Source organism: Callospermophilus lateralis, chromosome 15, assembly GCF_048772815.1.
Source record: "Callospermophilus lateralis isolate mCalLat2 chromosome 15, mCalLat2.hap1, whole genome shotgun sequence".
Taxonomy (NCBI): Eukaryota; Metazoa; Chordata; class Mammalia; order Rodentia; family Sciuridae; genus Callospermophilus; species Callospermophilus lateralis.
Genome location: NC_135319.1, coordinates 92,229,112 through 92,245,510, shown reverse-complemented (window position 1 = coordinate 92,245,510; position 16,399 = coordinate 92,229,112). Strand labels below are relative to the sequence as shown.

At 52.2% G+C, this 16,399-nt stretch overlaps 1 protein-coding gene across 1 annotated transcript in view; it reads left to right on the top strand.

Annotated features, from left to right (window-relative positions):
* Positions 1–16,399, top strand: part of Tcerg1l (transcription elongation regulator 1 like) — a 168,535-nt gene that overhangs the window by 113,198 nt on the left and 38,938 nt on the right. The window contains exon 7 of the mRNA XM_077105456.1: positions 10,703–10,857. Within this exon, the coding sequence (XP_076961571.1) occupies positions 10,703–10,857 (155 nt within the window). The remainder of the gene's footprint in view (positions 1–10,702; positions 10,858–16,399) is intronic.

The following is a 16,399-nucleotide window of genomic DNA, read 5'->3' as shown; positions in this document are numbered from 1 at the left end:
TGCTCTCTGGGACATCCCAACATGAAAGCTGCGGTCTCCCCACCTGTGGTGTGGTGCTGCACTGCAGGGCGCTGAGCAGGACCCTGGAAGTCAGCAGGGCCCTGATCTGGCCCAGCCCCTCCTGGGGCCCTCAGTCTGTGAATCAGAGATCCCTGTGTGGCCTTCTTGCCTTGGGTGGGGGTTACCTCAAGTGTCCCAGGATCATGACGGAAGGCGCCCAGTTCTGTGCCAGCAGCTGTTTGGGGTCAGGAGTAGAGTGGGGGCTGGACACACTGGGAGGGAAGACCCTGACCCTGGGAAAGACTTCTGAGAGGGGAGCAACCAAGCACAAGTACCTCCAGTGGTGGAGTGAACAAGCACTTGGTGCTGGTACTGAGAACTCCCAGGATGGCAGAGTGGCTGGGACAGGGCCACGTGCCTGGGGGTGGCCTGGAGGAAACAGGAAGAGCTGTGGAGGCCACACCCGCGGACTGCTGGTCTTCTCACCGGGGATGCTCTTCTCTCTGACCGGCAGTCCTGATGGAGAAAGGGACTCTCCAAGGAGCCCAGCCAGGCAGTGGACGTGTCCTCCTGCCCCGGGAGAAGAGCCAGACACCCACACGTGCCAGGAGGAGCTTCAATCTGTGGAGTGCACGGTGTGAATCAGAACCAGGCCACTTGCTGGGGCCTGGGCAGTGTCACAGAGGTGACCGCCAAGCTGCTGACCCTTCTCCAGGGCCCTTCGCTTGTTCCCTCTATCTCAGGAAGCCGGAACCCGAGCCTCTGGCTTTGCTGAGCAGCCCTGCAGCTCAAGGAAGAGCCCACCTTCCAGAGGCCAGATCTGCACTTCCCCTGCAAGGTGCAGGGCCTTGATGTGTGGGGTGAGGGCAGCCAGAGCCCGCTTCTCCTGCTGTGCACAGGTGTGTGGGAGTGATAGCCTCGCTCGCGTTGGCATGGCGGACCATGCCTCTTCCCCACACGGCAATCTGCCACCAGGAGCAGAGCTCCTGCCACCAGGGCTGATGCTGTTTTGTCACTCTATATCGTCACTCAGACTCTCCACTGTGAGTCTCTCCTGGGCTTTGCTGATGTGAGGCTCGACCCAGCCAGGTGCTGGGTGGGACCTCTGAGGCACGGGGGGACAGGCAGCTGTGGCTCCATCACTGGCCTTCTTTCTGCTGCCCATCTGGAAGAGCCCTGGCTGCAGAAGGCTGCCCTCGTCCTGAGGAGCATGCTCCAGGGTGGCCCTTCGACAAGTAAGAGCACAGGAGGTCCCAGTAGGATGGCTGACAGCCCACCAGAACTGGGGAGGCATTTGGAATGAGCAGGGCCCCCATCGATAGCTCCAGCCAGAGAAACAGCTGCCCGTTACTGCCCAACTGAGAGCTCTCGGCCTTCATCTTGGCAACAGAAGCTCAGGCCAAGAATGGAGACCTGTGTGGCTCTAAAGGTCTGGCCTGGCTGTCACAGTCTGCCTGTCCACCCAGAGCTGCCCTCAGACGGTCACTGTGGCTGCTGGTGGGCAGGAATATGTCTCATACTTGAGGATCAGGGTGAGCCGCCCCATGTGAGTGGTCAAAGGATAGGGGAAGGGACAGGTCCCTGGAAGTGGAGCTCCAGGACACCAGGGAGTCCCTGGAGTACTGTCCGGTGGCAGGTAGCAGGACGGGCTGGCAGGAGCTCTGACTAGCCTCTTGCATCTCAGGGGAATCTTGTTTGGGTTCGTCCATGGTGAGGGATGCCCTCTCAGAGGCGCTCCATGCCAGTCAAGTGCCAGCTGGCTCAGCAGGCCAGGGGGAGGGTCCAGGCAGCCCCCTCAGGTCAGATCCCAGGAGGAGACTGGCAGCAGAGCTTCCCATTCAATCTCCCACCAAACGCTCCTGAGGAGGCCTTGGCTCCTGAAGGTTCCACGTGAGCAGGGCTGGTGTGGCTCAGAGAGGACCGTCCTCAGCTCAGAGCTGTCCAGGCACAATTGCAGTCACAGGAGGTAAGAAGACTTGGAACCCATGAGAGTGAACACGCAGTGGTTCTCATTCTGGGCTGACAGCATGGTGACTGAGAAACGGAATGCTTCAGAGGACAGCAGGTCAGCTGGGCGCTAAGCCTCAGGCGTGTTTGTGGGGAAGGAAAGCACTTTGCCCAGTGCTTTTTCTGTTTTCATCCAGCGTGTGGAAAACACCTAGAAGGTGATGAGGTTGTAAAACTGGTTGACAAGTGGTGAGAGGAGAAGGGGCATTTGTCCTCCTTCTCCGATGGTGGCTCTGTCTGTGCCAGAGAGCCACCTGAGGAGCCTATGGAGAGCCACCTATGGAGGGCCCCAGCAAGTGGTCTGCGCCTTGGTCATTCCTCCTGTGTGGGACTCCCTCTGACATCCCAGCTGCAGGAGAGCCGGCCAGATGCACAGGCTCCCTGGACATATTACGTCATGCTGAACCCTGAGAAACGCACATCAGTGCCTGTCGGTGAACCACGGTGGAGCGAGAGCCTCCACTCACTCTCCCCTTGCCGCCTGTGCCAGTTAACCATTAGAAATGGTTTCAGAGTTCAGAATGACTTCCTCAGCCAGCTCTGCAATTCAGAAAGGCATTTAGCCTAACACTGTTGGATGGTTCCCAGGGAGAGGCAGGAAGTGCAGGGTGTCCCCCCACTTCTGTGCAGAGCGGCCAAGAGACCCTAAGGAGAAGGCTGAGATTCTGGAGTGGAATTTGAATGACTTTTTCAGATCTGCTCTGTCTTTAGGTATGTCCATAGCAGAATAGCACTGTTTCAGTCTCTTAGGAGATTTCTATTTCTCTCCTCCTGCTCCTCCTCCTCTTTATAATTTGGAATTTGCTCCCAATGGTAATTTTGAAGGAATTAAACCACTCTTTCATTGGAGGTAATTAAAATGTTTTTCTTCGTGGTGTTGATGTCACAGGGAGGTTGCAGAGGTAATTGTTAAACAAGGGTAAAATCCATGAGCTTTGGGCTAAAATGACAATAAATGTCAGCAAGGATGATAAAATAGCACCTTAAAAATTATCTTAAAAATTATGGATGTACAAATAATTAGCTGGTCTCATGAAACTGAAAATATATATTGAGCTTTGGTTTTAGCATCATAGCATTTTCTGAAAAATCCAAATTGTAGCGCTCAGTTAGTCTGATCTATGAATAGCACAGCATAGAGTATTTTTTAAAGTGAAGAGGGGCAGTGCGCTCCCACGACCAGCAGCACCCCCCCCCCCCCGCGGCGGTGGGGAAGGCGGTGTCTGAGAGGTTGCCTCCTGGTGGAGCCCATTCAGGTTTCTGGCCTCAGAAGCGCAGGCAGCTGGACTGTGCGAGGCTGGTATCAAAGCCGACAGGTCAACAGGTGCGTTCCCAGGTGTCACAGCCCAGAGGCCTCTGGCTGATCCACACTTCTGCCAGGGAGAAGTAAGCAGGTCACAGACACTGATGATGTGAGAGGCCAGCTTTGCTAGGATCACTGCAGACGTCAGGCTGGTGACAATCCTCTGACAGCTGAGCCATGTTGAGATCCCAGGCACATCCTTGCCATGTGAATAGCAGGGCTTTAATTCTGACCTTCCGAGACTTGATATTTCAACACCTGTTATTGATATCTTTCAAATAATTTATAACTACCAATTTAATGGGTATGAGATGTTGAAAATGGTTCTCTGCATTTTAAAAAATACAAGCATTGAATCATTTCACTGGAAAAGAGCTGGCACGAAAGCCTGCGCTTGGGTGCGGTTGGAGGATGGCGACTGACAAAGCAAGGTCCTTAGGAGTCATTGTCAGTAAGAGAGGTGGTGGCCCGGCTGCCACTAAGCACCTCATTTCTCACAGTCACTTGATGTGCCACCAGGCTCACAAAGCTTAGCAACAACGCACTCTGCTCTGAGTACATGCCACTGAAGGGAAACCAAATGTCACTTTGTCCCCTTTGCATAATTGAGTCTTTCATTATGTCAGGAAGGGACAGCTGAGGTGATATTTGCTGGGGAGGGGAGTCTACTGCTGAATTAAATGTCAAAGTGCTCAGTTACAGCAGACGGAGGCAGAAACGTGCGGAAGCCCATCACCTGGACCAAAACTGAAGACTTTGGTTCCCTACAGACCTTGAGGACAGGCTCCAGAGGGCTCTGTGTCCACTCTCTGCAGGACCAGGTGGACAGTTGGCCAGGGCTCCACAGCATCTGCTGATCGCAGACCTGTAGTCTTTACTGCTCTAGACTTGAAAAAAACATGGCTAAGGATGGATAACTACCACCTGCCAGGACTTCTGCAGGGAAGCTGAACAGGAAGACCCCAGGAGCAGGGCCTGTGAGCCCGGCTCCTCCCCGGAAGCCACAGTGAGTGCGTCTGAGCAGGGGCAGGATGCACTCCCACCCTCTCCCAGGCTTCTTTCCTTCCACGTCTGCATGGAAAACTTTATGCATGTGCTTAGCCTCAGAAGGAAGAATCGGAGGAAAGAGGGCAACAGGTAAGGGGCCAAGCCATTGCTTTTGGGAGTCAAGGCCCTGGACCTCCTGGACTTCAGCCTCAGGGGCCCTGCGCATCCCAAGCCTCTGCCACCAACTGGAGCACCTTCACCCGACAACCTTCACGTCACACACACACACACACACACACACACACACACACACAGCAGGTCTTGCGCACAGAGTTGCTGTCAATCAGGGGACAGCCCATTTCCATGTTGGTCTTTATCCTTGTCCAGTGTCAGACCCAGCCAATCACTTGTGCACTCTTCCTGAATCATGGTGGTGGAAGCCATGGCCAGAGAACACACTTAATCTGTCCTTCTTGAATCTTCACGTCCTTGCTCTCTCTTGGCCTGGGAAGTGGATGCGGGGGCAGGGGGAACCCTCAGCCCTGCCCAGGTCAGCCCCTGCCAGAGATGAGACCCAGTGTGCACCAGGCTCTGTCCAGTATACAGAATGCTCCTGGGACAGGGCACACAGCGGCACAATCCATGGCAAGGGCCTCTGGTGGGCTTTCATGTGGGAGGCGAGGAGGCCAGAAGCCCGAGGCCAGAGGCTATCCACTGACGCACCAACTTTAAAACCAAGACTGATCTGGGATTGGGGAGAATTTGGACAAATAAATATGAATCCCTGAGGCCAGGCACCAGTTCCCCAGTGGGCTGAGATGAGGTCTGGGAGAGAAACAGAGATGGAGTCCACCCATAGAACTTACAGACGTGGGGTTTGCTGTTGAAGGGAGCTCCTGATAAGTCTTGTCTGCAACAAAGTGACGTCTCCAATTTCATCGGATACAATTCAGATCCTCTTATATTCAGCGGCTCAGTGTGGGTATCCCGTACCAGACTTAAATAACTGATGCACTAATTACATCCTCCGGGATATGGGGACAGTTAAAGAGAAGAGGGATGTGGCGGCCAGCCAGGAGTTATGCAGCATGATTAAAGAAGGGGAGCTCTCCATGTTACTTAAAATGGGCATAAAATGATACATAAAATTAATTTTGCATGTTACAGCTGGCTCCGTCTAGTTGAAACCAACCGTAACAAGTGGAGGGGCAGATTTCTCTCGGGAACCATATTTATTTACCTGCCACCAGCTCTGTGGTTCAATTCCACACACTTTCTCCAGCACAGGAGCTGGTTCTTGTAGCTGAATATTTTTTTAATACTTTTTAGTTGTACGTGGACACAATACCTTTTTTTATTTATCTTTATGTGGTGCTGAGGGATTGAACCCAGGGCTTCACACATGCCAGGCAAGCGCTCTATCGCTGAGCCACAACTCCAGCCCTTGTATTGGATATTAATGTGCACGGTGTTAATTGCTGCCATTTCCCGCTCCTGGACCACACTCCCCCATTAGTCCCTAATTAGCTCCATTCCTTCTGGCATTAGAAGCTCAAGTTCGCTGGTGCAAGTAGGGGTGTGTGATGCTTCCTGCACCGGTGGTGTTCCAGGATTCCAGGGCATTAGATGGTCCATGGGCATCTCTGCTCTGGACACCAGGAGCCAGCACCAGTGCATCCACTGAAGCAGCAAATTTAAAACCAAGACTGATCTGGAATCGGGGAGAATTTGGACAAATAAATATGAATTCCTGAATGTGAAGCCCCTGTCTAGAGTTAGCTGTGAGAAGGCAAAATACCTCAGGACTCGATGAGGAAATGAATGGAGCCATCAGAAGGGCCTGGGGATTCACGTTCTCAGGGACCCCACACCTCTGCCCCTCGGGAGAGAGGCATGCCAGGTGGAGGCCAGCAGCCCCAGCAGGGAGTCAAGGCCTGGCTCCCTTGGGTCACTCTGGTCTGGTGACTGGTTTCCAGTGGAAATGGGAGGCTCCCAGGTGCCTCCCCCAGGGCTCAGCCTGATCTGGGCAGCCCCGCCCTCCCTCCTCTAGAGGAAGCCAGGTGCCCGCACCTCCCCATGCAGCCTTGCCCTTGGGAAGCTTCCGTGTGGCTAACCCTCCACTGTGGCTTCCCAAACCACCAGTCCACCTGCCCAGAGCCTCTGCCTTGACCACAGCCTGGGGTCCAGGTGGCAGGACATCTGTGAGTGGCCGTTGGGGCCCCCAGTTGAACCCCCCATGGTTAGCATCCACCACAGGGTCCTGTGCATTCCTGGCCTGCTCATGGACGTCTTCACTTACCTGCTTCTCAGCCCCTAGTCCCTTGTCCTCGTCCCCTCCTCTAACCAGGGCCTGCTCAGAACCCAGGAGGCCCTCACATTCAGGAGAGCCAGCAGGTACTACAGAACACCTGGAGAGCCCATCTGGCCCACACTGGGAAAGCCTGCGGAGCCCTTGGAGGCTGGGGTAGCTGGCGCCCACCTGGCCCTCTGCCTTGAGGCTGACTCTCCAAGGCCTCCAGCTTTTTAGTAGTTGGGACAGAAATGCCCTGTCCACGGTGGCATTGATTAAATGAGCCGATGCATTCTCCAAGCACCAGATCTTAATTAACCGGTGCACCTCAGTGAGCATTTCTCATTACCTCCTGGGTCCGGCAAAGGCTGTGCCATGCTGGGAGGTCTCGGGTTTCTCTCCGAAAACCTGAAGTGCAGGTGTTTTAGGAAGGTGAGGTTTGCGAGTTCCTCCCAGTCTACTGGGAGGCTTCCCGAGAACACCTGGTTCTTCCCTACCTGTGGGGCTGGTCCTGAGCAGGCCTTCCTGGATGCAGCGCCCATGCCTGAAAGTTATAGGGGATGTCAGCCAGAGAGGAGGAAAGGAGGCCGGGCAGGGGCGCTGAGGACAGGTGGTCTTGGTCGGAGCCCAGCCATGCCTCAGACTGTGATTGCACCAGAGAGACTTGGCCACACTTTTACCCCCACCCAGACAGTCAGGGCCTGCAGGCTTCCCAAGGGCACAGCCAACGCTCATGGTGATCAGAGTGGGCATCCTGCCAGTGAGGTGGATTGGCAGGGAGCGGCCTCAGCAATGGCTGTGACCAGGGTCCTGGTTCCAAGTTGGGAGATAAGAGGAAAGGAGTCCAGAATTAGGACCGAGGTGGAGACTGAGGGTGGAAGAAAGCAGCCTTCTTCTGGGAATGAGGACTTGGAGGCCTGCAGCCATGGACCTGTGCTCTAAGGTGCTCAGACAGAGGGGCAAAGCCCACACTGGACTCCCAGCCCAGGGCTCCAGAGGAGGGAACAGGTCTGTTATCTCCTTGGTAAGGCCATGGGGCCTTACCTTGGGGTGTGGTGCCCAGGTCACGGGTGCTTGTGGGACCTCAGGGCAGGATGACCTTCTGACATGATGGCCATGCCAGTCAGTCTGCCTGCTGTGGCTAGACCACAGGAAGCAGTCCTTGTTCTAGGGAGACCTTATGAGTGGACAGATGGATATAGAGAACAAGGAATACTTCTAGAATTTCCTACCCAAGCCAAGTCCAGTCAAAGGTCCTGAAGGAGAGAGAACTCGAGCAACACTGTTGCAAATGGACTGTCAGCTCCCTGGGCTTCCTCTCAGAGCTGTTTTCCATCACAGCCCAAATGGGAGGGCGTCTGAAGCCCGTGTGGGGGACTGGAGCTGGAGCTGGCCTGACTCTCAGCAGGCTCCCTCCCCGGCACAATAGTCCCCAAGGGTGCAGCCCAGTGGGCGGGGGGGTCTAGTGGGGTCCTGGCAAGCTATGCACATGGCCAGCCCTCCCCAGCCCTGCGTCCAGGGGAAGGAGCGTGGCTCCCATGAGGGGTTTGTGCTCCCTGCTGGCCATGCGGTCTAGGGAGTCCATGCAGCAGATGAATCCCGCATGATGTTCAGCACTGCGTAATCACCTCCGGCTCTGCACTCAGCAAAGCCCTCAGTGCCAGCTGGTCTCCCTGTGGAGGCCTGCAGCCTCCCTCCAGGCCCCACGGGGCTCTACTTCTCCTGACCATCTCCCAGGGCAGAGGTCTGCCTGGCCTGCGAACAGGAAAGGGACCTGACCACTTGGGTAGGGGTCCTGGTTCAGTTCATGGATCTTGTCTTGGTCTTCTAGCCCCCGGCACAGGACTGGTCAGTGGGAGACGGGTCCTGCCCGGAGCACCCTGCTCTTCGGCCCTAGTCCCCTCTCCCCTAATGAGGTGGACATCCCCCTCACCTGCAGGGAAGATGGAGTGAGGTTCTCTCAAGGTCCCCAGGAGGCCGAGGGCATGCTGGCCAGGAAGGGGAGCTGCAGTCTTCTTTGGGTGTCATGAGCTGGCCTGCCGTGGCCAGTGTTTCTGGGTGCACTGCTCAGGGCCTGGGTGCTGCATGTTCGGTCTGAGCCTCTGGGGACAGAGCCACATGTTGGTCTGCGCGCCAGGGCTCCTCCAGTTCTGGAGGCCAGAGCCACTAGCGTTGGCTGATGAGAGTGTGTGCTTGGTTCTGCTGCTGGGCGGTGGGTGTGGCCTTGGGCCTGTCTCCATGGCCAGGCAGTGCTTCGCTGGGAGGGCTAGGGAAGCCCACTCCAGACCAATCCATCCCTGGCTCAGGCCAGAGGCGCCCAGAGCACCCAGGGCCTGCGCTGGAGGGTCCTTGTTAGGACAGGGAAGGGAGTGCCTGGAAGATGGCGCCCGGCTGCCCAGGGCTGGCTCCTCCAGCTGCCTTTCCAGCTTCCAGAGGGCATCTGGATTCCTGGGCTCCTGGCCTCTTACTCCACCTGCACGGCGGGTCGCTGGCTTCTTCCTGTCTCTCTCTGCCACCTCTGCTTCTGCCCTCAAGCCTCCCCTCCTGTGTCACTCTTGCAAGGACAGCTGTGATTACATTTAGGCCCACCTGGATCATCCACAACTCTTCCCACCCAAGATCTCACCACATCTGCAGAGTCCCTTTGCTGAGTCAGCGATTCATGCTTGGGTTCTGGGGAAGGTCCCTTCCTAAGATCACGGCACCACCAGGTAATGCACAGGGGAGTCTGGGGTCCGACCTCTATGAACCCTGCAAAAGCAGCCAGTTGAGGCCAGCTAGGGTGGCCCTGGCCCTGAGCTGCCCCCCAACTGCTCTAGGGGTGCTGCAGAATGAGCTCCTTACTTGTTGGTCTGCACACCTGGACCAACAAGTAAGGAGATGTGGACATCTTTGGGACCATCCTTCTGTCTACCACATCCTTGAACCCTGCTTGGTCAGGATAGGAGTCCAGTAGATTTTCTCAGGGTTATTTCTTGGAGGGCCCTGATCTGCCCGGAGGTCATCACATGTGGGCTGGGTCCCTGAGCCTTCTGTGCAGCCCACGAGCATGGCTAGCCTTGAAAGGGTGAGCATGGGAGGTCTTCTCAGGGCAGGACAGAGAGACCAATGCGGGCACAGACCCAGGCCGGCTGCAGGGTGAGGTGTGAGCAAGATGCTGGGCCTGGGCAGTGCCTGGCAGTGCTCCCCTTTGGTCAGGGTCCTTTCTTGAGGGAACTTTAGCCTGATGGTTGCAGATGTGGCTGACCCCTGCCCATCGCCCCAGCAGCTGAGAGGTCGACAGAAAATCACAGCCCCAGGCCACTCAGAGGCTAAGGAAGCTGAGGCCCAGGGACGCCTGGTCCAAGAGAACCTCACAGAGGCCCAGACAAGAAACAGGATTGGGCCAGTAAGGAGCTCACTCTGCAGCACCCCTAGAGCAGTTGGGGGCAGCTCATGGCCAGGGCCACCCTAGCTGGCCTCAGCTGGCTGCTTTTGCAGGGTTCATAGAGGTCGGACCCCAGACTCCCCTGTGCATTACCTGGTGGTGATCTTAGGAAGGGACTCCTCTCCTCTCTCTCTTCTCTTTTTAAATTCTTAATCTTTTCTGATAACTCTCCACGAGTGAGGGGTTTGATGATTGCAGATGATGCCTTTCAGATTATATAGATCTCCATACGCGAAAATCCCATTTCATGGGATTCTTTGTTCTCCTGAAGGTGAGCAGGAGCAGGGCTCAGACACTGGTGGAGTGGTCCTTGAGAGAGTGAGCTTCTTCCTGTGACTTGGGGGCTCCTCCATCGCCCTGAGGTGCCAAACTAGGGAGGTTTAGGGAAACCATCTCCAAGTTACTCCCTCCCCGCGAGAGGTGCCCCAGAGCACCCAGGTCTGAGCGGGAATGACGTTAAACAGAGCCCCACCTGGGGTAGCCTTGGGGAGCTGCTGGCCTGCCCTGAGCTTTGGGGTCCCTGGCTGGGAGGAGAACAGGCCTGGGGACATTCACCTGCCAATGAGACATGTTCATGCTTCACGTGAATGACCTCACCAACCTGTGGCTTCCAGCCATGAAGGGCACGCGCTAGCGGCTTTGGTCTTAGTGTCTTTGAGAGTGACTGAGGGGAGTTTCGGCTCCACAGGTGCGTGGTCTGGACGGGCGATGACCGGGTCTTCTTCTTCAACCCGACGATGCAGCTGTCCGTCTGGGAGAAGCCTGTGGACCTGGAGAACCGTGGGGACCTCAAGAGGATCCTCGAGGACCCACCCCACAAACGCAAGCTGCAGGCCTCAGCAAGTAACTAAGGGGCGCCACGTCTGCGTGCTGGGGCCGTGTGCCAGGGCGGGCCGTGACAGGGCGCTGTTCCTGGTCGGCTGGGGACTGGCTACGAGGGGCCACGTTCCCGGCATGGGGCGCAGTTGCTGACGTTTTCAGGGCAGAAACTTGTCCCTTCTGGGTGCTCGGCTCCGGCTTCTCTGTGCACTGGGTGTTGTGAGTGCGGGGAGGCCACCCCCTGCACCCACATTCCTGTCTAATGTGCCGTTGGCCAGTCTCTTGTTCTGTTCCAAAGGCCTGCTGAGCGTCACTGCAGACCCTGCCCTTGGTCTGCCACGGGCTCCCTGAGTCTGGCGCTCAGTCCCTACAGCGCGGCAGCAAGGGCAGCCCATGTCGGGAGGGGCGAGGACCTCTTCCCTTAGAGACTGGGCTGCGGGGCGGGAGGCGGCTGATTGTGAGGAGGCCCTTGTAGATCTTGTCTCACCAAGAGTCAGAGAAGAACGCTCAGCATTTCCAGAAGGCTGCTTTCCGGTTAGAGCTGATGCATTTTTTATGAACTGCCGTGCCAGGGAAGCCCTGCTCGCTGAGCACGTGGATTAAATTAGCAGCGCTCCTCCAGAGAGGTGCCTGAGAGGAGTCTCTGCCACCCCGAGGTGGGCATGCATGGCTGAAAGGCAGGCCAGTGGACATGGGTCTCGATCCCCTGAAAGAGGGTCTTTGATTAATTCTGGGAGTTATTTTATGGTTTTTGTAATGCTACTTTTCATTTCACATTATATGGGGCTAACACAGCATGACAGCAGCCTGCACCTGTCAAATCCAGAGGCCTTTAGAAAATGGTGTTACTGAAGTTTTCTTTTACCAGTGCCAAGAGGTGTGGACATGTGCTCTTGCCACGTAGTATTATCCTTCTAAGATTTGAGAGGTGACAGGTTTACTATTTATTTCACTTAAGATACTGAGAACATCCTCCAGACAGCTTGAGTCAAAGATGTCCTAGGTACATGTTTAACTGTAAGATACATAAAAATGGCCCTGGGTTCAGGGACAATAGCAATAGATTTGGTGATTCTCTTTCCTCCTTTGATCAAGTGGCATCCAGTATTAAAAGAGATGTTTTGTGTCCTGAAAGAGGCTCAAAAACCATTATAGAAATCAGTCTCTCAAGGTTCTTCCTCGTGGACAGAACAGTGCCTAGCTGGGGAAGATCGTGAGAACTTCCAGGCCTAGAGGAAGCATTAAGGCCAGTTTACCCTAATGGTGATTTATCCCCTGGCAGAGGGTGAGTGAGTGGGCAGACTCCCTGCTCTCTTCTTCAGCTTGCATGCTTCCAGATAATTGGATGTGATTCCATTTTTTCCCCGAAGAATTAGTAGAAATAAGAAAGAAATGAACTTGTTAAAGGCCGTGCATGATGGCTCTCCCTTTTCTATCATCTGGACACCAGCCGGGTCTGAGCAAAAGCAGGGTCCTCTGCCATCTCAAGGCCTGAGGGCCTGAGAGTGGAGGACAGGATCCTGCATTGCCTGCCAGAGGTCGATGCTCCCTTTCCCTCTGTTAACAGGACCCTCATTTCATGCTTATAATAGAGAGCTGAGCCTTAAATCGGCCCAACCCAACTGGAAAGACCTCATTAGTTTAAATTTATGCCCATGGTATTCTATCTCCCACCAACTTTATCCTGGTGGACCTGACTGTTCTATGCAGATAGACGAGAGAGTACAAAATTGTATGTAGTTGTAAAAACATTTTTTGTCCACAAATTTTGTTCCATAATTTGCGAACTGGTTATTGTTTTTCCTCCAGTACCCACATTTTCCCTCCCTTCTTCCCTCCCCCTATTCCCCTTTCTCTATTCTACTGGTCTGTCTTTCACTTATTTTTCTATTTTTACTTTTTTGGAGGTACCAGGGATTATACTCAGGAACACTTGACCACTGAGCCACATTCCCAGACCCATTTTGGATTTTATTTAGAGACAGGGTCTTGCTGAGTTGCTTAGTGCCTCACTTGTGCTGAGGCTGGCTTTGAACTTGTGATCCTCCTGCCTTAGCCTCTCGAGCTGCTGGGATTACACCTGTTATCTGTAATATTTATTTCTACTTGGTGCCTTATAGATATACATAAAGGTGGAGGTCGTGGTATGCTATGCCATACACACAGTATGATTTTGTCATGTTCATTTGGCATTTACCCCTCTTTCCTGTCCCTCCTCCCCGACCTTAATCTCCTTCTACTTGACTGATTTCCCTCTGACTTCTTGATATCTGACCGCCCTTTCCACGCCTTATTTTGCTCTAGTTCCAGCATATGAGAGAGAACATCCAACCCTTGGTTTTCTGAGTCTGGCTTCTTTCACTTAGCAGGATGTTCTCTTGTTCCATCAATTTACTAGCAAATGCCACAACTGCATTCTTCTCGTGGCTGAGTGAAACTCCATGGTGTATATATACCAACATTTTCTTGATCCATTCATCTGCTGGCCCCTGGGCTGGATCCACAACTTGGCTACTGTGAATTGCACTGCTAAATCATTGATGTGGCTGCCTCACTATAGTATGCTGATTTTAATTCTTTGTGGATAAATACTGAAGAGTGGGACAGCTGGGTCATTTGGTTTGATTCTTAGTTTTTAGCGGAATCTCCGTACTGCTTTTCAGAGTGGTTGTACTAATTTGCAGTCTCACCAACCTTGTACCTTTCCCCCATAGTCTCCCAGCATTCATTATTAATTGTATTCTTGACCTTGCCATTCTGACTGGAGTGAGATGGAATTTCAATGTAGTTTTAATTCGAACTTCCCTGATGGCTAGAAATGTTGAACATTTTTCATATATTTTTGGCCATTTGTGTTTCTTCTTTTGAGAAGTGTCTGTTTAGTTCTTCTGCCCATTTATTAATTGGGCCATTTGTTTTTTGGTGTTGAAGTTTTTGACTTCTTTACATATTGTGGATATTCATCTTCTATGGAGGAACAGGCAGAGATCTTCTCCCATTCTGCAGGCTCTCTCTGTGCACTCTGTTTCCTTTGTTGTGTAGATGTTTTTTTAGTTTGATGGCCTTCTACTTGTTGATTTTTTTATTTTATTTTTTGAGCTTTAGGGGTCTTGTTAAGGAAGCCAGTGCCTATACCAATATGTTGAAGTGTTGACCCTGAGTTTTCTTCTACCAGTTGCAAAGTTTCTGTTCTAACTCCTACAACTTCCATCCACTTTAATTTGTCTTTCATGCAGGATGAAAAAAAGGATCTAGTTTCTCCTTTTACATATGGATATCCAGTTTTCCCAGCACCATTTGTTAAAATGATCATCTTTTCTCTTGCATATCAGATGACTGTCCCAACATGGGGCTTGTGTCTACATTTCTATTCTATTCCATTGGTTTCATGTCTGCGTGTTGCTGTTTTTGCTACTATATCTCTGTAATAGAATTTAAGATATATTGTGCTGTGTCCTGCATTGTTCTTCTTGCTAAATAGGGTTGCTTTGGCTCTTCTGGATCTGTTATTCTTCCAAATTAATTGTATAACTGTTTTTTTTTTCTAGTACTGTGAAGAATGTCATTGGTATTCAGAATGGGGATTGCACTGAGTCTGTATATCTCTTTTGGTATTATGAACATTTGACAATATTAATTCTGCTGTACAAGAACATGGGAGGTCTTTCCATCTTCTAAGGTCTTCTTAAATTTATTTCTTCAGTGTTTCATAATATTCATTGTGGGGGTCTTCACCTCTTTGCCTATATTAATTCCCAAGTATTTTATTAGGTCATTGTGAATGGGATAGTTTTTCTAATTTACTTTTCAGAAGATTCATTATAGGGATATTATATTCATAAGTTATTGATTTATGAATGTTGATATTGCATTCTGCTATTTTCCTGTAAAGTCTTCTGGTGGAATTTTTTGCATCTTGTAGACATAGGATCATATCACCAACAGACAGAGGTAATTTGACCTCTTCTTTTCCTTTTTGGATCCCTTGAGCTTCCTTCTTTTGCCTGATTGTTCTGAGTTGAGTTTCAAGAGCTATGTTGAAGAGGAATGGTGAGAGTGGACATCCTTGTCTTGTTCCTGAGTTTAAAGAAAATATTTCAGGTTTTCTCTGTTCAGTATGATGTTGGCCTTGGGTCTATTTTCTACCACCTGGTTATAAAACTATTTTTAATAGTACCTCCTCTTATAAATAGAGGAAGAGATGGTCTTAAAACATTATTTTTTTGTTTAGATGATTCTTAAAGATATGCAAATGACCATGACCTCAACTTTCAATGTCCAGTTGCCAGGGTAGAATTGGTCCTGAAGAGTGTAATTTCTATTTCCTAAAATTCATCTGGAGAGTTTTGCAGCCAAACAATTAGGGCAGAAGTTGTTTCTGGAGGATTAATTAATGATGAGGGAGCTGAGTGGATGACCTCCAGCCAGTGTGGCACCATCCTGACGGTCATTCATCACGACTCATGGAGTGCTTTGACCCTCATTATTGCAACACGCTCTGGGGAGACTGATAAGCTCTTGGTGGAGAATTTTGCTTTCACATTTTGTTCATCTATGAATCATTCCAGATTTCAGGCTATTAATTCTGGTTTCTAGTCTGAAATGCAACAATTAAGCATTCCAGTTGACCCCCATTATTTTTCAAGAGACAAATGGAATAAGTGGATTTTATAGATGTCCACTAAATGGACTGCTGTTGGGTGTGCACGGTGTGTGGATGGGCAGCACATGGTATTAGGAAGTCTATGGGTGGGATCCAGAACTGCCCAGAGCACTAAGCTGCTCATCACCCGGCAGATTAGGGAAGAAGCCGCTTGTTCATTCTGTTAGCATTGCTGAGGGATTCAAGTGAAGGCCTGAATTATTTTCTAATTACCTTGCAATGCATCCAGATTCTTTATGGCTCTGTAGCTTTGCTGTTAGTTGAGAATAAATGCCTGTTGAACTAAAGTGAAATGAGAAGCACCAGGCTTCACCCCAAGCCCGTCCATTACATGCCCTGCCATTCTTGGGGAGATTACCAGCTCTTCACGGTGGTGAGTACTGGCCTTGGTCTTCCCACCAGCTCTACTCCTCAAACCTCTCCGAGGTCCTCCGCCTTCCCAGGCAGCTGCGGAGCCTCTCTCCCTGCAGTCTGGCTGGGGTGCCGCGGCTTCAGCGACTTGCAGCCCTGCCTGCCCTGTCCACCGAGCGCATACCGACTCCGTGCTGGGAGCCCCTACAGCCAGTGGGAAACAGCAGAGGCGATTGGATATTGGGAGCTGGGCTCTTCCTCTGGGGGACAAGAAGAAGCAGGGAGAAATAGGCAGTGGAAGCCCCACCCCTGTATTTTCAATGCCTCGGATGGCTTGGCCAAGTAGAGTAGAGGCTTGGGGAGAGAACTGAAGAGGTGAGTGTCCTCCGGCCAGGAGAGTCGGGGGACACGGACGGCAAGGAGCTCCCATGTGTGGCTGCAGGTGAGTGCCCTGGGTATTGGGTACCAATTGCTACCATAACAAATCATCTCCAAAAAGGAGGCTTCAAACAAGACACACGGCCAGCTTCCAGGTATGGAGGGTGGAGTCCA